General features: G+C 39.7%; 1 protein-coding gene across 3 annotated transcripts in view; it reads right to left on the reverse strand.

Moving 5' to 3' along the window:
• Window positions 1-24,873, reverse strand: part of nbeal2 (neurobeachin-like 2) — a 246,023-nt gene that overhangs the window by 77,778 nt on the left and 143,372 nt on the right. For all 3 annotated transcript variants that reach the window (XM_060823728.1, XM_060823731.1, XM_060823729.1), the window contains exons 20-26: window positions 22,382-22,515; window positions 18,498-18,657; window positions 16,578-16,680; window positions 9,091-9,241; window positions 5,926-6,084; window positions 3,941-4,100; window positions 2,325-2,413 (exon numbers count right to left, since the gene is read on the reverse strand). In XM_060823728.1, coding sequence (XP_060679711.1) covers window positions 2,325-2,413; window positions 3,941-4,100; window positions 5,926-6,084; window positions 9,091-9,241; window positions 16,578-16,680; window positions 18,498-18,657; window positions 22,382-22,515 — 956 coding nt within the window. The remainder of the gene's footprint in view (window positions 1-2,324; window positions 2,414-3,940; window positions 4,101-5,925; window positions 6,085-9,090; window positions 9,242-16,577; window positions 16,681-18,497; window positions 18,658-22,381; window positions 22,516-24,873) is intronic.

A 24,873-nucleotide genomic window follows, 5' to 3' on the forward strand; every position in this document is an offset into this window, starting at 1 on the left:
TCATCCACTGTGGCACTCATCCACAGATTCTATCAACAAACACATCAACCTGGACCCAATATACCGGCCACTGCAGCGGACAGCAAGAACTGACAACCGGAAGCGGCAGAGATAAGCCATTATAAATGCCGGAGGAAACATCACAGAAGCGCTTCACAGGAGGCTCCCAAGCACTGAAGATGTCACCTAGAAAGGGGACGAAACGCTTGCAACACAAACTCCCAGCTTGGCGAAGAGAACCACAACATAGAGCACCCGAGCTACAAATCTTCTCCCAAACCTTTTTTCCTTTTCAAGTATTGATTCTTTTCCTGCTTGAAAGTTATTGAATTATTGATTCGGGTTCCACCACTTTTAGTTATCTACAAACATAGCATTAACACGTGCACTTAAAACCCAGTTTAAGTTGCTATGTACTTCCTTATCTGTTCCTTCTTATTTCTGCACTATTATTTACTCTAATGCAGTTGGATTCTCTCAATCCTTTGCCCATGAATATATGAATTAGGAACAGATGGAGAACATTTGACTTCTTTTGAGCCTGCTGTACCATCAATAAGATCATGGCTGATCTGATCATAGCCACTAGTCCACATTTCCACCAAACTTTGATAATTTTTGACTCCACTGTTAGTCAAGAGTTTATCTATGCCTGCTTTCCAAATGTTTAGCAATTCTGCCTCCATCGCTGTCTGGGGAAGAAAGTTCCAAAGACTCTCAAGCCTCGCAGAGAGGAAAAAAAAATGATAGTCATCCCGGTCTTAAAATGTGTGACTCCTTATTTTTAATACTGTGCCACATGGTTCTAGACCCTCCCACAGAGGAAACATTCTTTCAGCATCTACCCTGTCAAGTCCACTCAGAATTTTATCTAAGATCATCTTGCAATTTAAATTCCAACTGATACAAGCCTAACCTGTCCACTCTGTGATAACCAACCTCCCCATCCGGATATTATTTGGGTGAACCTCATTTGAACTGTGTCTAATGCATTTATAAAACATGTCTTAAATAAAGACATCAAATGTGTAGACAGTATTCCAGTTGTAGTCTCAGTGATACCCTATACAATCAGTAGAATATCCTTACCTTTATATTTAATTCCCTCTTGCAATAAACCACAATATTCCATTTGCCTTTCCAATAACTTGTATGATTCATTTACCAGCACACCAAGATTCCTCTGTACCACCAATTTCTGCAATCTCTCTCCATTTAAATAATATGCTGCTTTGCTGTTCTTCCTGCCGAACTACTCAATAGAAAGTGAACATGCAAGTTGCCAAATTGTGTTCAATACCCAACTGGCAGTTCAGAATCCTTCAGACCCTATACAGACTTTGTGGTTTAGTCTTAATGTCTGTTAGAGGTCAAGCAGACAATTTAATTACAGATAGGCAATAAACGTCAACATTGCCAGCTAAACTAAAATAATAAGAACAAACCCCTTAAATATGTTACGTTGTTATTTTAACCCTGTCTAATCCCTTCATTAAAGATTAAATATATTTTGAGAATTAACAAATAAACTATCCACTTCATGATCACTGGAGACTTGATAATTCTCCATAATTTTTTTTACTGCAAAGCTTTGACCAATCGAATTTGAATTGCTAACCAATTAGCCTGCTTTTACCCAGTAGCATAAAATTATTGTGATGCTTGAAACTTGCCATTCTTGCGTTTGATAAATATTAGATGAAAGGCTTCAAGAAAATGATTCTCTTTCCAGCTATATTCAAAGTTTTATTTATAATTAATAATCTATCCTTCCCACTCCCCCAACAAATCCCACTCCGTTTTCAACAATTTTCTCTTAAATGCAACCACTTATCCAGGAGCTTTGTGTTTCCTTTGTTGACAATCATGAGAGACAGGGATCTTGATCCTTGCTAGACTCTGTCAGGTCATTGAACTGTATCTTTAAGAGGTGATTCATCTTGGGATAATGTTAGGAGTGTTAGATCTGGAAATTTTAGGTGAGGTAGAATGAGATAAGTTTGCGTCCCCAAGCCTGATTATTGTCCTATGACTCCTATTGGAATGGCACATGAAGCAATTTAGTGCCAGAGCATGTTTTCGATGGTGAGGCTTGGACCATCAACCTGAGCACTGCTATAACCACTATTATCGATAGATAAGTAAAAATGAACACATTTATTGAGCCTAATAACCATTTAAATATAAAAATACAACTGTGTATGATGTACAGTCTGTTATCTAGACAGGTGTATGCCAGCCATTTGCATATCCAAAGATAGATTTCAACATTCCACATGAAGCTCGACGGTAATCACGGACGTTGGTTGTCTCACGTCACTTGCCTTTCGACAAACGTCCAGCCGCACAGTTAGGTCTGCTTTGTGAGATAAATAAACTACGGCAATCAGGTCCTTGTAATTTGGAACAGGATCTTAAATAAAAACAGAAGTGAAGCCATCATTAAAAAGAAAGAAAAGGAAACCTAAGTGAAAATCATCTTCTGATGAAATATTAAACCGAGTCTGTGCTTCCAGGTTAATGTAAAAGATCCCAACAGCTCGAATTGAAAAGGAGCAGGGGAATTCTGCCTATATTGTTGGATACACATTTTCAGCTAACATTTAGCTCACCCAACATAACTGACAACAAACCACTTGACCATTATCCTGTTGCTGTTTGTACACAAATTTGCTGAATTTCTTCTATTAAAAGAGTAAATCTACTTTGGAAACTATTTTACTGTCTATACAGTTCATGTCAAATCATTTTAACATTTAAACGCACCAATCAGATAATTTTCAATCTCCAATGCAGAAGGCAATACAAACCAAGTTTACATAAACTGTCCTCAATTAATTCATTAATCACTGGTATTATTTTTGTGAATCTGGCAAATAGATGCAATTGGAAGTTTGGGAAAGAATTACCACCTTCAAGTGATGTTAGGCAAATATAAAAAGGAAAATGAATAACATTTAGGCTTGGGCTGATAAGTGTAAAATAACATTTAATCATGTAAGTGACAGGCAATAACCATACCCAACAAATGAGAATCAAACTTTCTCTTTGGTATTCAATGGTATTAACATTTCTGCATTCCCCACTACCAACATAATAGGAACCACCATTAACCAGAAACTGAATTGCATTCACCATGTAAATACAATGGCTATAAGAGCACATTAGAAATAACGAAATCCTTCACGTCAAAGTCAACTCTTGTATCCCCTATATCTGAATACTATCTACAAAAGTGCCTTGCAATTCTCTCCAATTGCCTGGTAGTGTGCAGCTCTATTAATACTGAAAAAGCTCAACACCATCCAGGACAAAAGCTGCCTGTTTAACTGGCAACCACCCAACCCCTTCAACCTTCACTCACTCCACTACCAACACACAGTAGCTATAGTGTGCACCATCTACAAGATGCACTGCAGCAACTCACCAAGGTTCCTTGGAGGATACCTTCCAACCTTGACCACTTAAGGACAAAGGCAGCTTTTGCAATCACCTGCAAACTTCCTTCAAAGCTTCTCCCAACTTGACCTTGAAGTATATTGCTGCTCCTTCAATATCCCTGAATTAAAATCCTGAAAACATGCATCCAAACACCACTATCTATCCCATCTGGACTGCAATGGTACAAGAAGGCAGCTCACAATCACCTTCTCAAGGTCAATTAGGGATCGAAGCCGAGAAAATAGGGGTGGGAAAAGGCCAATTGGCCCGTTCATTATGATCATGGCTGATCATCAAACCCAGTGACTTGTTCCTGCTTTCCCCCCTATATTTGGACCCTTTCTCCCTCAATTGCTATATCCAACTATTTCTTGAAATTATACAATGTTTTGGCCTCAAATACACGGTGGTAGAAACTTCCACAGGTTCTCATTCGCTCAGTCCCAAATGGCTTGCCTTTAGACTGTGACATGGGATTGAAGCAATATTAGGTACTTACCTGAGCACAGCACCTGCTCTGACAAGCACCGAATGAGTGACATTGAGGCAGGAAATTCATTCAGGAAGGAGGTCAGACCTTGGTAGCCAATATCTTTCAGCTTCAGTCGCAGTTTGCATCTCTCGTGAACTTTGTCATACTTCAACATTTTGTACATTAGCTAGTCATAAAAACAAAGCAGATGACAAATCTTTCAATCCAAAGGAATTACAAAAATATAAACTCAAAGTGCTGGAAAACCTTGGGAGGTCTGGCATCATTAATGAAGGCAGAAACAGAGTTAACATTTTGAGACCAATTTGACCCGTTTGGAATTTTAAAATAGGTGGCTGTCTCAATTACTTGTTTTGTTTCACTATTCAAGATTAGGTTACGTCCCCAAAGTTTCTAAATCAGCACATAGTGTTACAAGTGTAAGTTTTATGAGATCATTAGATTTTAATACTAAGGTTTATTACACTTTTAAAAGCAGCATAAATTTATTGAGTCAGCCTAACAGGGAATCTGGTGTTAAGAGCAAAATACTGTGGGTACTTGAAATCTGAAACGAAAATAGAAAATGTTGGAGAAATTCAAGAGATTTGCAGCATACACAGAGAGAGAAAAACAGAATTAATATTTTGAAACTCCTTGCAGGATACTGCTCCTCTTCCAATTCAAGTGTAACCCATCCTTCTTATACAAGTCACTTCTACCCCGGAAGACTGAAAAATAGCCTCCCAAAATGTAAACGAGGTAGTGTGTAATGGGACACTAATGCAGAGTAAAACTCCTGCAAGACCAGCTTTGATGGACTGGACATGGTGCCTCCACCACCAGGTCCTTTGGTTCAATTCAAATGGCTCGTGTTCCAGGGAGTTCAAAGAAATGCTGCAAAGACACAAAGTGGCATTGACAATAACGACCGTGAAACATTTGCTAAAATCATTGAAAATGGCAACAACCTGCCCATTAAGCTGTGCCATGCCTTGGGTAACAACATCTAAATGATGAAAAAAAGCAGCAGCAGGAAAGGGAACAACAGTTACCAAAGCCTGCACTCTAGATTCCACTACGTCATGAGTTGTCCTGCCTTATGTGCCCATTGACCTGCAGACTAATAATCTGCATTCTCAATCTAGGGACCAATTGTCTGTTCAGGATGTCAAGTCTTTGCTATGGGTCTTCCTTGGATAGTTTGGGGTGGCACGGTGGCTCAGTGGTTAGCACTGCTGCCTCACAGTGGCAGGATCCCAGGTTCAATTCCAGCCTTGGGTGACTCTGTGTGGAGTTTGCACGTTCTCAGAGCTCAGGGTGGCTGATTCCCTTCTCCAAAATGTCAATAATCCAGCTGGGCATTTTTTAATGGCCATCGTGCTTTCTTTGTGTTGTCCATAAATAAACAAGTGTATTCAGTTCAATTTCACAGTTTGACATGGTGGGGTTTAAAGTCATGAGTTATAAGCCCAGCATTAATTTTAAATGGATTGAGAAGGATTAAGGAGCTTTGGGAATAAAAGTGGTCTATAGGATTAGAATTACTCCGTGCACAAATAATAAAGTAAAACACAAACAAACTATTGTAAATGAAGTCAATCTGAAACATCAACAGAAAATATTGGAAATATTCAGTAGTTCAAAGGGAAAAAAGGCATGAACGTTTCTGGTCGATGACTTTTTATCAGAATTGGTGACATTAGCTATGCTTAATGGATTGTGTCAGTGTCTTACTTTGTATTTAATTCTATAGCCAGCAGGCTACAGGATCCTTTTTTGACACATGCTAAGTATAGCAAGTTCAGGAGGAGTGTGTTTTTCTCGAATTTTCAGAATTTCCTCAAGTATCATACATATCTGTGGTAGACTAACAGAAATTGATTAGTCAACAATTCTATTGTCATATGTAACTGCCAGCATGACAGAAGATTAAGTCATGGGACCCCAGTCTTTTCTTCTCACAACTCCTATCTTGCCAAGGTACACATATTTGCCCAGGACCAACTCACCCGAAAGATCTTCTCACGCACTTCATCAGAATACCTCTTCTGTAGGATCAATGAGTAAAACACTTCCACATTGCCAGGCTCAAACAGCAAGGTAAAGAGCTGGTCTCTGGAAGGACCTCCCTTTAACAGACTGAGCAAGATGTCCAGAATACCACAAAGCTGAAAAACACAAAACTTTTATCCTCTAGGGTTGATAACATAGCAAGCAAAACAAGAAGAGTTACATCATCAGACCACATAACACATTTGATCCGAAGCACTTGCAATCCCTAGTAAATGTTAAACTCAGCTCAATAGTCATTCTCTTACGTTTAAGTAAAAAGGTGTGTGTTCAAATCCCAACCTCGAATTTGAATATATAATTCAAGGTGACATATTACTAAGTGAATGCTGCACTGTTGGAGATGTAATGTTAAAATGAAAATCCATTGGGTGATTATGATGTATGATTATATAGTAAATGGTGCAGCAATCATGATATTTTCATATTCAGGGATCATTTAAATTTTACAGGTAAGCTGCTACATGGTGTTTCCAGTTTTAATAACAGAAGGCAGAAATTCTCCTTGACCATGAAGGAGTGATCAAAATAAACAAGGTCACAGGAGTGGGTAAGGCCAGAGAGAATTCAGTTAGTGAGCAAGTGAATATAGTTTTGTTTTTGAAATGGCAGAAAAATCTAGATTGCTCATCCTGGCCCCAAAAACTGATCTTCCAAACGCAACATGGCACTTTGCACAGTGGTTAGCACTGCTGCCTCACAGCGCCTGTAGACCTGGGTTCAATTCCCGACTCAGGCGACTGACTGTGTGGAGTTTGCACGTTCTCCCCGTGTCTGCGTGGGTTTCCTCCGGGTGCTCCGGTTTCCTCCCACAGTCACAAAGATGTGCGGGTCAGGTGAATTGGCCAAGCTAAATTGCCCGTAGTGTTAGGTAAGGGGTAAATGTAGGGGTATGGGTGGGTTGCGCTTCGGCGGGTCGGTGTGGACTTGTTGGGCCGAAGGGCCTGTTTCCACACTGTAAGTCTAATCTAATGAACTAAGGCAGGATTGTGGGAGCATTTTTAACAATCCAAAATTGCACCAAATGGGTAGTGTTGAGGTCCTTGTCTATTTCCAATGGGAACTTCAGCCACCTAATCTAAGACATCAGGTGGGAAACAGGCTGTTTTCCACTGCTTGCCAAACAGCTTCGAGTCCTGTTGATTTTTATCAAACACCATCAAAAATAACCGATTATCTTGTTACTCAATCATTCATAATCAGATTGTGGGATCATTCTGAAAGTAAAATGGCTGCTGTGCTGACCCACTTGACATCGCTTACTACATGAAAAATATTCTATACTCACTTACTCACCAGTTGGATTTTATTAATTAGCTCTTCATTCCATAAATTCAAACTATTGGACTCATTTCTGTTTTAATAAGAGTATATAGGACTTCAGAAATAAACCCTTTGTTTTGTTTCATTTAAAATATTTTAAGCTTTGTTCCACATTACAGGACCCTGGCAACACTTTAAATATTAGGCAAGTCATTGACAGAGATATTAAATCCAGATTTTAGAAATTTATAGGATCAATGTCAGATGGCAAAGCTTGGTTTCCCGTAACCTGATGGCACTGAAGCTATACATTTCCCAACTACTTGCTGTGTTGACACTGTATAGTACCCTGTTGTAGCTATTAGTATAATTATATACCTCAAGGGGTAAACCAGCTGAAGTTTGTGTTGATTCTCTGTGTGTTACACATGATTTTAATCTGCCCTCCAAATTTAAAGTTCTCACCATATGTGTTGAATCCCTCATTCTCTGCAAGCACTTACAGCCATACAACCCTTTCAGGAAATCCTAATTTCTCGACTCTGGTCTCTTGTGCAGGACTTTTATATCCATTGTCCACTGTCCTTATATAATGCTTTCAACCATCTCAGCCATCATCTTCATGAATTCCAAATGAAAGCATCCACTTCTCCATCTTTCAGAACACTCTAAAATTATCTGCTTGGCTAAAATCTCTAATCCTAAAATCTCTGTTTGGGTTTGGTTGACCTTTTTACTTTTAATTTCTCGTGAAGTACCAGAGATCTTTTTCAATATTTAAGACGTAATGAAAATGTAAATTATTGTTAAGACAACTTGTAGGTGCTGGCAAAGCAAAAGTTTGAATGGGAAATGCTGTGATAAGAAAATTTTGTTGATTTTGGAAAGGACATACGAGAGTCGCAGAGATGTACAGCATGGAAACAGACCCTTCGGTCCAACATGTCCACGCCGACCAGATATCCCAACCCAATCTAGTCCCACCTGCCAGCACCTGGCCTATATCCCTCCAAACCCTTCCTATTCATATATCTATCCAAATGCCTCTTAAATGTTGCAATTGTACCAGCCTCCACCACATCCTCTGGCAGCTCATTCCATACACGTACCACCCTCTGCGTGAAAAAGTTGCCCCTTAGGTCTCTTTTATATCTTTCCCCTCACACCCTAAACCTACACCCTCTAGTCCTGGACTCCCCGAACCCAGGGAAAAAACTGTCCATTTACCCTGTCCATGCCACTCAACTTTGTAAACCTCTATAAGGTCACCCCTCAGCCTCCAATGCTCCAGGGAAAACAGCCCCAGCCTGTTCAGCCTCTCCCTGTAACTCAAATCCTCCAACCCTGGCAACATCCTTGTAAATCTTTTCTGAATCCTTTCAAGCTTCACAACATCTTTCCGATAGGAAGGAGACCAGAATTGCACGCAATATTCCAACAGTGGCCTAACCAATGTCCTGTACAGCCGCAACATGACCTCCCAACTCCTGTACTCAATACTCTGACCAATAAAGGAAAGCATACCAAACGCCTTCTTCACTATCCTAACTACCTGTGACTCCACTTTCAAGGAGCTATGAACCTGCACTCCAAGGTCTCTTTGTTCAGTAGAATAGAACTTATTTGCACAAGCTGAGTTCTGTATTCAATTTAATAGGGAACGACAAGTTCACCTAGTTGAGTTTGAGCATAAAAACAAAAAGCAAAAAGATAAATTGCAAATGGATGTTGGGGAAGGGACAAACCGTTTGCACATCAGTCTGGTTTCAATACTGTGAATGAGTTGATTTACCATGGGGCCCACACGTATGAATTCTCAATTACATTTGCACCAATTTTACCTGATCATCATCATTGATTGTTGCCATATAAGAGATGATGCAATGCAACTCCTCAGCTGTAATTACTTTGGTGATAAATTCCTTCACCAGGATGAAGAGTGACAGTTGCACAGTTTTAACATCAGCAGTGGTCTGGTTATCCTTCTGTGGGCTGAGAAGAAAGGAACAGATAATGAAAATGGTTGTGAAGCTGCTCCATTCCTCAAATTATGGCATGTCCAGCTCGATGTTTAGTAGCTTGCTTCCATTAAATGTCCTGATGACCAGCAGCAAATGTATTTCAGAATTTTTACAGCAAAAAGGATGTCCTTTGACATATTGTGTCTGTGCTGGTTCTTTGAAGAAACTATTCAACTAACATTATTCTTCCACTTTCATTCCACAGCCCTGTACATTCATTCTTTTATGGTAAGATTCCATTTTCCTCTTAAATATCTTGATTGAATGTGGACAAAACATTCAGACGATAGGAATACGTTTCTCTCCATATCACCATTAATCCTCTTTTGCCAATTACCTTAACTCTGTTTCCAGTGATTCTCAATTCTTGAATCAATGGGAATGGTTTCTATCAAACTATTCTGTCCAGAACTCTCACCATTATAAGTATCTCTATCAAAGTTCTTTGCGATCTTCACTTCTTCAATGAGAGAGATGGCTCGGTGGTTAGCATTGCTCACCTCACAGCAACAGGGACCCAAGTTCATTTCCAGCCTCGGGTAACTGTCTGGGTGGAGTTTGCACATTCTCTCAGTGTCTGCACGGGTTTCCTCTGGGCGCTCCGATTTCATTCCATAGTCCAAAGTTGTGTAGGTCAGGTGAATTGGCTATGCTAAATTGCCCATAGTATTAGGTGCATTACTTAAGGGTAAATGTAGGGTAGGGCAATGAGTCTAGGTGGGATACTCTTCAGAGGGTCAGTGTGAACTTGTTGGGCCAAAGGGCCTGTTTCCATACTGGAGGGACTCTATCTAACCTTTTCTCCTATATATCTTTATAAATGAGGTTTCTAAGCACTCAATCATTCTCTTGAAAATTGAATGTCACCACATCCTTCCAAAAAAAGAGTGTTATCCAGAACATGATGGGATACTCCTGCTGAGTTTGAAACTATGTTTTAGATTTGGTTAACATGAACTACATGGCTGTTGTCCTCTCTGTCCCTAGTACTAAAGCCGAGGATGCTTGAAGTTTTATTAATCATGCTCTCAATCTATCTTACCACTTTAAATGTGCAAAAGCCATTGATGTTCAGATCACTGCTGTTTCACATCATAAGATTTATAACCATTATTTTAGTTCTTAAAAAAAAAAATTGTAGATACTGGAAATCAGAAACAAAAACAGAAATTGCTGGAATATCTCAGCAGGTCCAGCAGCATCTGCAGAGAGAAATCCGAGTTAATGTTTCGGGTCCAGTGACCTTTCTTCAGAACTGAGGGTAGCTAGGAAAAAGTTGTTTTTTATGCAGAAAATAGGGTTGGGGGCGGGGGAGGGGGGGTAAGGAGTAAATGTAGGTGAAGATAGAGTCCAAAGGCAGAGAACAGTTGGACAATTAAAGGAATGGATAATGGTCATCCTTGGAGAAATAATTGCTGCTAATGGGGACTGTTAGTGGCTAACAGTTATAATAGCAGACCATGTGATAACAAGGCCTGGTGTATGCGAATCTGGGTGAGGACCTGGGAAAAGGTACTTCAAGCCCCAAAATTGTTGAACTTAATTTGAGTCCAGAAGGTGTAGAGATCCCCAACAGAAGGTGAGGTGCTACTCTTCCAGCTTGCATTGAGCTTCGCTGGAGTACAGCAGCAAACCTGATACTGAGATGCTGGCCTGGGAACAAGAGAGGGGAGGGGAAATGGCAGCTAATGTCCTCTGGATATGGATACTGATGGGATGGATGAGGACAAGGGGCACCCCAATCGCTGTTATGGGAGTGGAGAGAGTGCGTGAGGGCTGAAGTGGAAGAGATGGGTCAGTCCCGGCTGAGGGGCCTATCAACCACTGCTGGACAATCCTTGGTTGAAGAAGAAGGTGGCTATTTCGAAGGCCCACTTGTCAAAGTTGACATCATGAGAACAGATGCGATGGAGATGGAGAAAGGAATAGTGTCTTAAAGGAAGTAGGGTGTGAGAATGTATAGTCAAGTAATTGTGGGAGTTGGTGGATTTGTAGTGGATATTGGTGGCCAGCTTATCACTGGAAGTGGAAACAGAGATAGTGAGGAAGGGATGGGAGGAGTGAGAGATGGACCAATGAAGGTGAGAGCAGAATGGAGCGAAAGAGCGAGAGCGAGAAGAGGCGCGCGTGAGAGAGAAGAGGCGTGCGCGAGAGAGAGAGAGAGACAAGCATAACCAGGGCCCATTCAGGTACCCACCTGAAGAAAATAAGAGGATTTCTAAGAGTGTTTAGAGTGAGGATGAGTTCGGCCATGTAGAAGAGGGTGGTGGTTGATGGGATTGGTTCAGGCCTTTGTTTCAGGAAGAAGTGGAGAGCCCTGAAACCACCTTGATTGGGAGGGGGGTGGACATGTCAAGGGATTGCATGCCCACAGTAAAAAGGAAGCTGCTGGAGCCCACAAATGGGAAATTCTGAAACTGACAAAGTGTCAGAGGAATCACAGATGTCAGTGAGAAGGGACTGGACAAGGGGAGATGATAATGATACGAAGTGGGAAGAGATGAGTTCTGGGGAGCAGGAGCAGGAGCAGGCAGAATAATGGGCCTGCCTGGATATTTCTGTTTGGGGAATTTGGAAAGGAGATAAAAGCAAACTGTTTGGGACCCTATGAGCTTAGAGGCAGTAGTGGTAATAGGCAGTAGACATAAAATGAGGTTGGTGACCATAGTGGAATCAATATCCTTATGTGCCATGGGGGGAATCATAGTCCAGGGGAAGATACAAGGAGGAATCTGGGAACTTGTTCTCAGCCTCTGCAATGTAAAGGTCAGTCTGCCAGATAACAGCACCGCCCTTGTCAGCAGGCTTAATTACAAAGTCAGGGTTGGATCTGAGGGCATGGAGTGCTTTTCCTTATTTTAGGTTGTCTCTTTATTCTTGGTTTCCTGTTATGTAGTTAATTTTGTATCCACAATACCCTTTTATTCCACCTTCTGACTTAGCTCACAAGTCTATTGTCTGGTACTTTATCAAATGTTCTTTGAAAGTCTCTGGATACCATATCAACATTACCATTGCCAACCTTCTCAGTTACATCATTAAAACAAAAACAGCAAGTCAGTTAAACATTATTGGATCTCAACAACTCCAAGTCAATTTTCCTTAGTTAGGATGATTGCCCAAGTGACCACCAAGATTAAACTGATGGATATTTGCCGAGGGTTTATCTTTACACCATTTTTGAACAAGAGAGTAACATTTGCAATTTCTTCAGACATTTAGCACAACCCCGGAGTCTAAAAACATCTGTAAAATGATGGTCAGTGCTCTGCAATTTCCATTCTCTCACTTCCCTCAGTATTCTTGGATGCATCGCATTTGGTCATGATACCCTATTAACTTGAAATACAATCACATCCAATAAATCCTCATCACTTTTAAAATGTCTTAAAGTGAATGAATTATGTTCTCTTTCACCATGACCTCCACAGCATCCTCCTCCTTGGTAAAGACAAGTGCAAATAATTCATTTCATAGCTCATCCATGAACTCTGCCTCCATGCCCAAAGCCATGTTTTGGTTCCCATGCAGCCTAAGTCCTCCCTTTACCAACCTTGAACTACTTATATAATTAGGGCAGACTTTTGAATTAGCTTTTATGTGAGGTATCTGTCTCTCACTATGGTTTCTTTTATTTGGAATTTCAATACCCCTTTGAACACTCCTTACTCAGCCTAGTTATTATCCACCACTATCTGCTGAATAGTATAGAAAGTAAACATTGCTAACAAAAAACAAAATCAAAACTTCATTATAATTTGCCCTCATCAGGATTCATGCAAAAAACCAAACTCTGAAAGAGAGCACCAACTTATATAGTATCAATCAAAAAATCTGATCGGTTGGACCAGATGGAGATGCAGCAGGAACTGTTCAACTGTTAGTCTTAGTTAGATGAAAAAACAGACCAGACAAGTATACTCTGATTGTTCAGGGTGTTGGCATGGGAAATGCAGTAGGGATTGACAACATCCATGACCTTGTTCTCAATCAAAAGAATTTATCTTGCCTGGTTGAACCCATTCATCATGATATTCACTAAGAATGGTCGAAGGGGCATGTTGTTTGACACAGTATACAGAGGAACCTCGATTATAAGAACAAGATGGGCGGCCAGTATTTCATTCGGGTAACTGGTTATTCAGTTAATTGATTCAATGCCTCTCCTCTGGGCCTCAGTTTTCCGAAGTTACCTTTTTCCTCCGTCTGCCTGCTTTGCTCCCTCTCTCTGTATCAGGGTTTGTTTCTGAGCAGACACAAAGTCTCAAAGTAAGGCAAACACAACTTTTTGACAGGTTCCACCTTTGCCCTGTACAGGACAATATTGGAGAGATTATCTGGGGAAGGGGGTTTAGGGAACACCCCTGAGAGAAAAAAAAGAGAGAGAGAGAGAGAGAAGCCCATTTTTAATCATTCTAAACAAAAGACATGATTAGTGCTGGAAACACCTCTCTGATGGAATGTCTGTATGGGAACGTTGAGACCTTCTTTGGATAAGCCGGAATTCGGATAATTGATATTCAGATATTCGAGGCCCCTCTGTACTAGTCAGTTTGAAATAAAGTCTTTATCCCCAGCAGCACACTAGTACTGAAATGCATATCAGATTATTCCAATGAATGGTTGACAAAATGTCTTTTGGCTTGATGGCAACACCCTGTTAGGGGAGGAAACAACTTGTCTGTTTACTACAAATTGCAGCATATGCAGGTTAATCTTACCTGTAGTTCAAATTTTTTCAACTCTATTCACTTCCATGGGAGTTTGACGTTGACTGGGCATCGTTTGGGGCAAAAGTGGTGGTCATAGGCCATTTCATGAGTTTGTGCAATGTACAGTATTAACACCATTAACAGGTACGCAATATTTGAATCCACAGGTACCAAGAATCTCTTTAATAAATGTTATCCTCTACTCTCATATACCATTGAAATAAAGCAATTAACTGATCTCATTTCCTTCATATGTTAAATTGAAGAATTTGCCAATGGATATATACTACTGGGAGTGGAGAAGGAGTGGACCAAGGTGAAGGAGGAGTGGATCCATCACCTCCCCAAAGGGACTTCCCTTTCCATCCAATCATAGAAGATGCAACATTTACTTCATCCCTCTTCACTATCAAGGTCCCAAGGCTTCATCTTTGGATGAAGCAGTGATTTGCCTACACTTCACTCTATTCATTACACACAATATAGTCTGGCCTACATTGGGGAGACAAAACACAGTCAGGACAACCACTTTGCAGAATACCCATGCCTTGTTCTTTGTATCAATTTAAATACTGTGGAATCTAAGAAATTACCGCTTTCTTTGGATATTATGAAGTTAATTCATTTAAACCCATAACTATTGACTATGTTGACGACATCTTCTAATTCTGCTTCTGTGTGAAATCAAATATCCTAAACCCTATCACAAATAAATGATGGTAATGTTAGCATGTGGCTGCATCATCTAATAAAGGAGTCAGTGAGAATGAAAAGTAGTCCCTGAAAACCAAAAAAGTAGCCTCTGAAGTATATCGCCGTTCCTTCACTGTCATTGGGTCAAAATCCTGGAAATCCCCCGACAATGGCATTTTGAGTCAAACCACAGCAGGTGGACTGCATCAGTTCAAAAAGGCAGCTCACTACCAGCTTCTCAAGGGCAACTGTGGATGGGCAATAAATGCTGGCTGGCCAGTAACACCCACTCCCTCAAATATTTTTTTGAAATCAAAGAATACTCAAGAGGAGCCAAAGAGAAAAAGATTTAGTACCCTGCATCGAGCATAGTCAGGGTAATCATTTCCTTTTTTATTCCTTTGTTCTCGCCAAATATTTTCTGACCTTAATCCCTCTGAGACATCTCATCTCCAGCAGTGCAATGTTCTCCTTAATAAAACTGCACTCTGCCTCAGTTTCCTTCCTTTCCTAAAGGCTTGAAAACCTGAAATATTTAATACCCAGTTCCTGCCCTTCTTTAAGGCAGATCTTCCTTAGACCCACAGTGACATATTTCCACACAGTGACATGCAATTTTCCAGTCTTATATAGATACTAACAGAATTTATATGTCTCTCATGTGCACCTTGACATTCCTTTCTAATATTACGTCCTTGTTACTATGCCATTGTCAAGTTCATTTAAATCTTTACCAATAGTACTGACAAGGAAATTGGTCCCAGTTCTGCTTTGGTGCAACCTGTACCTCCCCAGAGGTGGCACCAATGTCCCACCAATCTAAGCCTGCTTTCCTGCACCATATTTTCAGTCGTGCATTCATAAACTTCATCCTCCTATTTCTACACTAACGTGCATGTTGTACAAGGAGTTGTCTGGAGATTGGTACTTGTGAGGTTTTACATGCTAATTTCTTTAACTGTAGAAAAGCTTGAGTTGCCCTGCCTTTCCTCTGTTTAACAATACGCCTTGCTATGACCAATAAACTTTGCTACTTAAAAAGACAGACTCAAAAGTTAGATGCTTTTCTTTTGTTTGTGTCACTTAAATATACAAAAGCTGAATGCCTTCTTTAATCTATTTTGAAAAAAAATAGAACTACTTGTATCACAAGTGTCTCTGAAATTTTACAGAAAGGAAGACACAGCAGCAATACGTAGAACCAATCAATACACAGCCCTCCTGAGTTGTCATTTTTATCCCCATTTTTTCAAATTCCTGCATGCTGAGGTCAGCTCCAGTTTCACTTCTCAGGAAATGTTTTGACCTAATCTGGTTTGACATCTTTCTTATACCCATCCTACATCAGCATTATTGACTTTTTTTTTTCATTCATTCAATGGATGAGGGCAAAACTGGTTAACCAGCAGTTAAGAGTCAACCACAGTTCTGTGGGTCTGGAGACACATGTAGGCCAGTCCAGGTAAGGAGAGCAGTTTCCTTCCTTAAAGGACAGTAGTGAAAGAGATTGACTTTTCTGACAATTGATTCATGGTCATCATTCTCGTTGTTGAAATTCTCTATAAAGTGATATAAGGTGGCAGATGGATACTAATTAGCATTGGTAATAAATTCTAGCCTTGCTGATGATGGCTAAATCCAAAGAGTTGTTTTAAATATGTCAAGCTTCTCATCCACGTGCTACTGAGTAAAGAATAACTTTGTAGTTACTGAACAAGCAACTACTACTGTGTTGAATAAACAGTAAACCTACACAGTTGCACAGCAAATAATCCCACCCCTATGAATAACTAGTAGCTCAATTAATGATAATTAATCCTTGCTCTATTGAAAAACTAGTAACTGAAGAGCAGATAGTTACAATTTACAACATAAATCAGACACACAAAACTTTCTACTCACCCATAATGTGTTCGGATGGAGTCTAGAACGTACTGCACACCATACTTCTTTCTGATACGTTGCTTGTGATCTTTGACAATTGTGGATAAGTACTGTATGTGACCTGCAAGTGTCAAGAGAATTAGACAGTTAAATGTTCATCTTACACAGAAAACAAAAATGCTGGAGATCATAATGGGTCAGGCAGCATCCATAGAGAGAAAGCAAGCTAATGTTTTGAGACTAGATGACTGTTGAGCGGACTACACAGCAGTGGAGGTTTATTTTGATACGCAGGCAGATTTTATAGGCAGTCACCCTTTGAGCAAACAACGTTCAACAAAGAGCAGCCTTGTTAATCCCTAGAATGAACTTTTAAAAAGAGCAAGCAATAATTTTTTCTTATCCAAAGGATGTTAATATTACAGAATGGAACATGTCCCATTTGAAGCACATTTTCCACATCAAGCATTCACAAGTTAGGCAAGCACAGCTAGAAGTCCAGTCAGGCTCCCTTAAAACATGTTTCAAACACAGTGAGGATAGGATAGCCTAGCAGTTACTTTACCAGACTAATAATGCCCTACACTAAACATGTGGAATAAAAATGATCAAACCCTGCCATGGCAATTTGAATTTTAGTAGTAAAAGTTTAAATAATCATGACTCTATAGCTATTGGATTGTTGGAATCTGTTTTATTAACATCCTTTAGAGAAGGAAACCTCCTGTCCTTTTCAGCCTCATAAAAGTGTGTCAAACCGAGGAACTGAATGGCCTACTACTTATCCTAATTCGCTGCTAAATTGACAAATGGAGCATAAAGTGGGAAAGTGTGAAACTGTCCATTTCAGTCGGATGAAAAAGATGCATACTATCAAATTGGTAAAAGATTACAGAGCTTTGAGATGCATAGGGATCTGGGTGTCCTAACACACACAAGGCCAGAATGTATGCATACAAGTAATTAGGAAAGTCAGGTGAATGTTTCATTTATAGTTTGGGAAATCAATTACAAAAGTTAGGGGACTATGCTTGGTGAGACTATACCTGAAATAGTGCATACAACGTTGGTCTCCTTATGTAAGGAAAAATGTCAATCTATTGGAATGAATTCCAAGACGGTTTAGCAGACTAATACCTTGGCTAGTTAGGTTGTCTTATGAGCTAAGCTTGACATTCATTATAGTTGAGAACAGTAAGAGTGACTTGATTGAAATGTACAAGACATTGATTGGGGATCACTATTTATAATTAAAAGATCACTGATTAAGAGAGAAATAAGATTTATTTTTCCTCTCAGAGGGTCATGAGCCTGGAGCTCTCTTCCAGAAAAAGGTGGTGGAAACAGAATGCTTGAATATTTTTAAGGTGTTAGGCAGATGCTTGACAAGCAAGGGGTGAAAGGTTATTGGAGATGTGCAGGAACACAGTAATCAGATCAGCCTTGATTTTATAGACTTTTATAGAATGGTAGGGCAGATGTGATGGGCTGAGTAGCCTACTCCTATTCCTAACTCGTATGTTCCTTAACAACCTTCTAAAGTGGTTCAAGCAGCCACTTGATAGGATCAAAGTTTAAATGTTGGCTTTCCTATCGCATCATGTTTTGCCCAATCCCATTACAATCCTTGCTCATTCTAATTTGCACACAAGTTAATTTTAATTTTTCTGAACAGCTTCTGAAAATTTAAGTAGCTACTGGCTTAAATCTATTCTTCATTCATAATCTAATAAAAACATACAGGGACTTTGCTGTAAAAGCAGTTGAATAAATTGCCATGCAGAGATCAGAGGCAAGGGACCAAAACTTTTGGATTGCTCTCAGTTGAGACTTGACTTGATCCTCCCACTTCATCTTAGCCCAATCTATCGTATTATTGCGCAGACTGGGGTATTGTGGCCCAGCAAGAGGCTTTCCAAATGAAATGTAAATCATTACCCAATCGAACGGCGAAATCGCTGTGGCTCCAGATGCGGAAGTCAAAGAGCAGGTACTGGTACATACAGTGGAGGAGGAGATTATTGCCTTCACTAGCTACCTGCTCCATGAGGAACTGACAGGCCATCAGTACATTCATGTCCACTCTGTGGCTTGGAACCTTTGCAAAGAAAGACCTGTGTTTTTATAGCTTGTTTCATGATGCCGGGGCATCTCGAAATCCTTTACAATGTAACACATTGATACATAGTCACAAATAACCCGATGACCCATCTTAGAGATGTCAATTGAAGAGTAAAAGTTGGCCAGTTATTATCCTACTCTTCCTCAATCAGTACCACAAGTTTTCAATATCCAACCAAGAAGAATGACAGGGCCTTAGTTTAATGTCTCATATGGAAAATAGCATCTTCGGTAGCCCAGCACACACTCAGCTCTGCACTGAGGTGTCAGCTTAAATTTTGTGTTCAAATCTTCGGTGTCGTCCTCTCACCCTCCCATCGTAAGTGAGAGTGCTACCAATGAACCATGACTGACACCACTATAAAGAAACAGAGGAGTTTTTGGGAATGCAAAATTTGTAACAGTACCAAGACAAAAGACAATGTTTTCTGTCTATACCTGATGTTTGAGATTGACTTAGAAAACAATACAGCACTGAGCACAGGAGGTACTCATGTATCTTTGCCTTCCAGAGGTTTCTCTTTCATTTCCCAAACAATGCTGATTGTCACACCTCACTTATATTGTTTCTCGTTCTACTAAACAGTAGAGATCTACATTCCAGAGTCTTTACTCAGTTTCAAAAATCAAAGATGTTCTTCCTCCTGTGCAATATTAGAACCTTAAAATTGCACAAACAAATGACTGGGTTTATGAGGTAGGAAAACAGAACCAAACCTTAAGCTGTGATTGCCAAAAAAATGTACGTTTCCTTATCTTTGAGCCAGGAGTCGTAGGTTCAAATCTCAACTATTCTAGAGGTGTGTAAAACTATTTCTGAACAGATTGATTAGAAAATATCTTGGTAGTGTGTTAACTGTCCTTAGAGTGTGTTATCATTATCTTTTGAATATACATTTGTGTTGATTAGTGTTTTTTTGACCCTTTAATTCTAAGATGGCATTTAACATAACTAATTGTTCCCTTATGTACTCAATCACCCTTTTTTTTATTGAAAGCATTATATTAAACAGGTTGAAGAATACCTACACAGGGAGTACTACCAATAAAGACAATAATATGCCTGAAGAAAGCAACAGAGCTGGGGGGGGGGGGGGGGGCAGATCCATTGAACAGTTGCAGCCAATAGTCAGCATAGCCACTCAAACTCCATGGCCCCTTTTTCTATTTTGCATGATTCTGATATGTTCTCTTCATAAAACCATTGAATCCTTTCAGTGTGGAAACAAGCCATTTGGCCAATCGAGTGCACACAGACCATCAGTACAGCAACCCACCCAGATCCAATCCCCCAACCTATCCCTGCATTTCCAGTGGCTAATCCACTCAGTCTGCAAGGGGAAACAGGAACACCTGGAGGAAACCCACACAGACTGGGGGAAAATGTGCAAACTCCATGCAGACAGTCACCAGAGACTGGAATTGAACGTAGGCCCTTGACTCTGTGAGGCTGCAGTTCTAACCAGGAAGCCACCATGCTGCCCACAATTATCACAATCCCATGTCGATACGTCTCTGCTGGTACTTTGATAGATTAAACTAAAATGAATTCAATTGCCAGACTCTTTTCCACAGCCTTCTGCCTTCCTTCTTGACAGATACTCATCCAACTTTCCCTTGGAAGATGTAGTGGTCTCTGTTCTCATGTTATCATCCTTTCTACATAAAAACTGCAATCTAGGCTTTGATAAAATCTGTTTTATTACTTGCTTCTCTTGAATCTGTTTCTAAAATGATTTAAGTACACTGTAATTAGTTCAGCTCTAACTGAGCAGGAATTGTCTGCAAACTTTCTGCAAATATAACAAGTTCCTTTGATTAAAACTGGAAGCTTTAAAAGAAAATGTTTACTCTAAAGTAATGATAACTGACAAAACATCCTTGCTAAGTTTAATGACATTTGTTAGTTATCATGAGACCTCATTAAGCTTCATAAAATCTCATTAACTGCAAAGTCATATCCTTTGTAATCTTTTGAAATTTGTTCAGATTTCCTTCCCCCTAATCCTGCTCTCACAGGGACATTAGTCTAACCCCAGCTCCAAACATTAGCTTTTTTTTGTACAGTAAGTATAATGTAATAGAATGGGTGACAATTTAAACAAGCTTGACTAGTGTGTCTGAAACTGCTTCAATTTAAACTAAAATAAAAACTTGTTAAGATGCTATTATTATGTTCCGTGAGAGGCATGGTGGCTCAGTGGTTAGCACTGCTGCCTCACAACGCCAGTGACCCAGGTTTGATTCCTGCTTCAGGCAACTGTCTTTGTGGAGTTTGCACATTCTCCCCTTGCCCATGTGGGTTTCCTCCAGATGCTCTGGTTTCCTCCCACAGTCCAAAGATGTGCAGGTCAGGTGAATTGGCAAACCTAAATTGCCCTGAGTATTGGGTGCATTAGTGAGGGGTAAATATAGGTTTGAGGACTGGGTCTGGGTGGGCCTCCTTCAGAGGCCAGTGTAGACTTGTTGGGCCAAATGGCCTGTTTCAACACAGTAATTATTTCTAAATCTATTCTAAATTGAGGAATCTTGAGGAGTCCAATGAAACAGTCCAAGGATAGGCACAGGATGGGTTAGTTCTTGAATATATAGGGTGGGCACAGGATGGGTAGTTACTTAGTGCAAAGAACTTGTATTATCTGTCAAAGAAGATGAGTACTTGTACCTTATGCCTAAAGACTTCAAGGCAAGCCTATAGATATATTGTAAGGCTCCCCCTCCAGGTGCCCTACAAATATGTTTCAGCTTTAACCCTGCCTTTGCAAATTCACTAAAATTATACCAGGCTTAGAAGGCTAAATAATGACTATAGAATACATAAATTAAACTTCTATTCCATTGAAGATAGAAGATTGTGAGGTCATCTGATTGCCCTCTTTAAAATTTTAAATACACATTTAAAGGGATACAATTGGGAAAATAAAGCATGAGGTCATAATTGCCAATGACAGTTAAGACATTGGAACCAAAACCAAAGTTTCTAAATTTGAAGATCTGCACCCCATTGGAGGAGTGGGAGGGGAGGTAATGGGGTGGGAGGGGCGGGGCGGGGGGGGGAGGTGAGATAGTCTCGATTAAAGACTGTAACAATTCACACAAAGTACAGAATTAATAAAAATATGAACAATTGGGATGGAGAAGCAAAGGGATCTGGGAATGTAAGTACACAAATCACATTATTTTAGTTAGTTATAAAAGACCATTATGGAAAGCAACCCCAAGCAGAAGGCTTTTTGTTGATGAATAGAAAGGGAGAGAAGTTATGCAAATCTTAAGAACCTTGAACAAACCATATTTGAGAATACTGTTCACGGTTATAGTATAAGATCATATCTAGAACTCGGCTTAACGTTTACAAGTTCATAAAATAATTGCTTAGCAGTACAAAACTTAAACATTGCTTTAGAAAAACATACACAAGTTGAAGCTTTTCTGTCTAAGACTCATCAAGTTAAGAACTCAAGAAACAAACTTGAAGAAAGAAAACAACAAGTTATCCAGCATTAGAAGTGGGTGCTGATTGGTTGGAGATGCAGATACAAGAGTTAGCTGTTCCTGCATCTCCAGCAATATGGTCAATTCTTAACTGCTCACTGAAATGGCCAGACCTACATTGGGCAACGGCAATTAAGAATGGACAAGTGACCAATCTTGCCAGTGATGACCACAGTCTATGCAAGTACAAAATTCACAAATCTTACCTTTTGCAACAGGGCACCTATGACAGCCGGGCCATTGCACTGGATGAAATTGTCCTGATTTATGGTATGGTTTCGGATTAAATTCTTAACTAGCAGCAAAAATGCAGCTACACTATTCCTCTCCAATTTGCTCTCTATAAAAAGATCACAAGTAAGTTAGCATGAAGCAGCATTATTTGGTCTCATCTTTATGGAATGTTAACATCATGTCAGCATCATACCCTGGAGCAGAACCTTTTCAAGTTCACACTTAATTGCACAAAGCTCCATTCACTAAAAGATTTGATTTTAAATGTTTTGATGTTAAATGAAAAGACCTGCAGGTCTGGCAGGATTTTCTGGATAGGATTTACAGATGGAAAATCCTTTGAAAGGAGCTGACCCAAAGATCCAGCACCCTCTGTGTGTCGAAAATTCTCATTTCACTCTTAAATTCCTGCCCCTAATCCTAAAATCACGTGTCCTGGTGTTAAACCTCACCAACAATGGGAAACATCTTAATTACATCACCTTGTCAAAACAATTAAGAATTTAAATTAGGTCAACTCATTCTTCGGAATTCCACGTAGTACACACCTACTCTCTTTAGAAGACAATTCAGCCATGCTCAGGATTCATTCAGTGAATTTCAATTGCAAAAAGTATCCCTCCTCAAAAAAAAGGACCAAATCTGTACAAAATAATCGAAGTGAGAACTTACCAAAGCAATATATAACTGAATCAAGGCATTTTTATTCCTGAATTCAAACCCTGAACTCCTGATGAAAGCTAACATTCAATTTCCCTTCCTAATTACTTACGGCACCTGCACACTAACTATTAGTGACTCAAACAAGCTCATCCCAGTCTCTTTGGACATTCACACTTCCCATCATTTAAAAAAAAACTGTCTTGTTTTAAAATGAAAGTCACACCTATTCACATTATAGTCCATCTGTCATGTTCTACTCTGTTCACTTAACCTGTCAAAATCCTCTTAAAGTCTCCGTGAACCTTCCTTGTAATGCATATTCCTCCTCAGTTTGGTCTCATCAGCAAATCTTAAATACTATAGCTGATATCCCCATCCAAATCATTTAAATAGATCTGTGGAGATCATGCTGATCCTTTACTGCATCTTATTTGTAACATCCTGAGAATGATCCATTCATTCCAACTCTGTTTTCTGTCTGTTAACAAATTCTTAATCCTTACTGGTATTGTTCCCTAATCACATATGTTTCTGTTGTAGAGAATGTAATATATCTTTGAATACTTGCCCTGGCCTGTCTACCATCAAAGGTTTTAATGTATTTTCCAAATCCACCAGAGTCAACTTGCAACTCAGTTCTTCATAAATTTTCTTTCTTCAGACTTAAGGCCCTAATTTAAGATTGAATTGTATTGTACACAAACTTAATGTGAAATTCTAACATAATACTCAGAGGTTCCTTTACAGCCAAGTTCTTCATTTTCCCTTACAAAATAACTCAGTCCCTAGTTGGCTCCTCAATGTACTGAGTCAGAAACATTTGGTACATACTCTAGAAATTAATCCTCCAGAATATTAGTTCTGACTTGGCGTATAAATTGAAGTTCCCTTTATTACTGTATCTCTACAAATTACATATATCCCTAATTTCCTGCTTTCTGTCATGCCCAACATTACCAACAAAGTCTACTGGTCTATCAGCAGTAGCTATCAATGTTTGAAACAAAAACAGAAATTGCTGGAGCAACTGAGCAACTCACCAATGTTTGCTGCCCTTTGCTGTTTCTTAGCTCCACATAAACTGATTCCATCATGATCCTTTGATCTAAGATCTATTCTCACTGATCTGTCCCAAAAAATGCTACCCTTCTCCTTTAACCTTATTACCTGTCACTCCTAGACATTCAACTCCCAATCTTGGGCACTGTGCAGACATGTCTTTATTATTACAATTAAATCGTATCCATTTAGGTATTCAAATCATTGACCATTTTGCAAATGTCATAGACTGCCTTCAATTCTGCCTTTTTGACTAATTTTAATTTTATTGAGTGCTTCTCAATGCTTTATTTGTCTTCTGTTGTTGCTTTCTACTTTACAAAGTCTTTTCGCCAGTTTCACTCCTAGCGTGCAGTGTAACCTCCTCTCTGAATGAACTTATTGCATATCTCTCAGCCTCAGCGCATCACAATGATGCCAACCATAGAGCGAGCTCCTGAACCCAGAGCTCCAACTTCTGCAGCTGGCAATACTTCCTGTAGGGACAAACTTTAAAGCAATCAGACTAAAAAACATGAATATTGGAAGATGTAGTTTTAAAGAATATTTCAGATGGAGGATAGGTGCAGACATTTTCAGAGCTTAGCACTTTAATGGCTAATGGCATGGACAACAAACCCAGGATGAATGAAGTGGGGGACTGACAAGGAACAAGAGATGGAAAAATGCAGAGTTTGTGGACAGTCGTGAGAGTTACAGTAACGTTACAGTAACGTACAGAAGCAGGGTATTTTATACATGC

Source organism: Hemiscyllium ocellatum, chromosome 4 (assembly GCF_020745735.1).
Source record: "Hemiscyllium ocellatum isolate sHemOce1 chromosome 4, sHemOce1.pat.X.cur, whole genome shotgun sequence".
Classification (NCBI taxonomy): Eukaryota; Metazoa; Chordata; class Chondrichthyes; order Orectolobiformes; family Hemiscylliidae; genus Hemiscyllium; species Hemiscyllium ocellatum.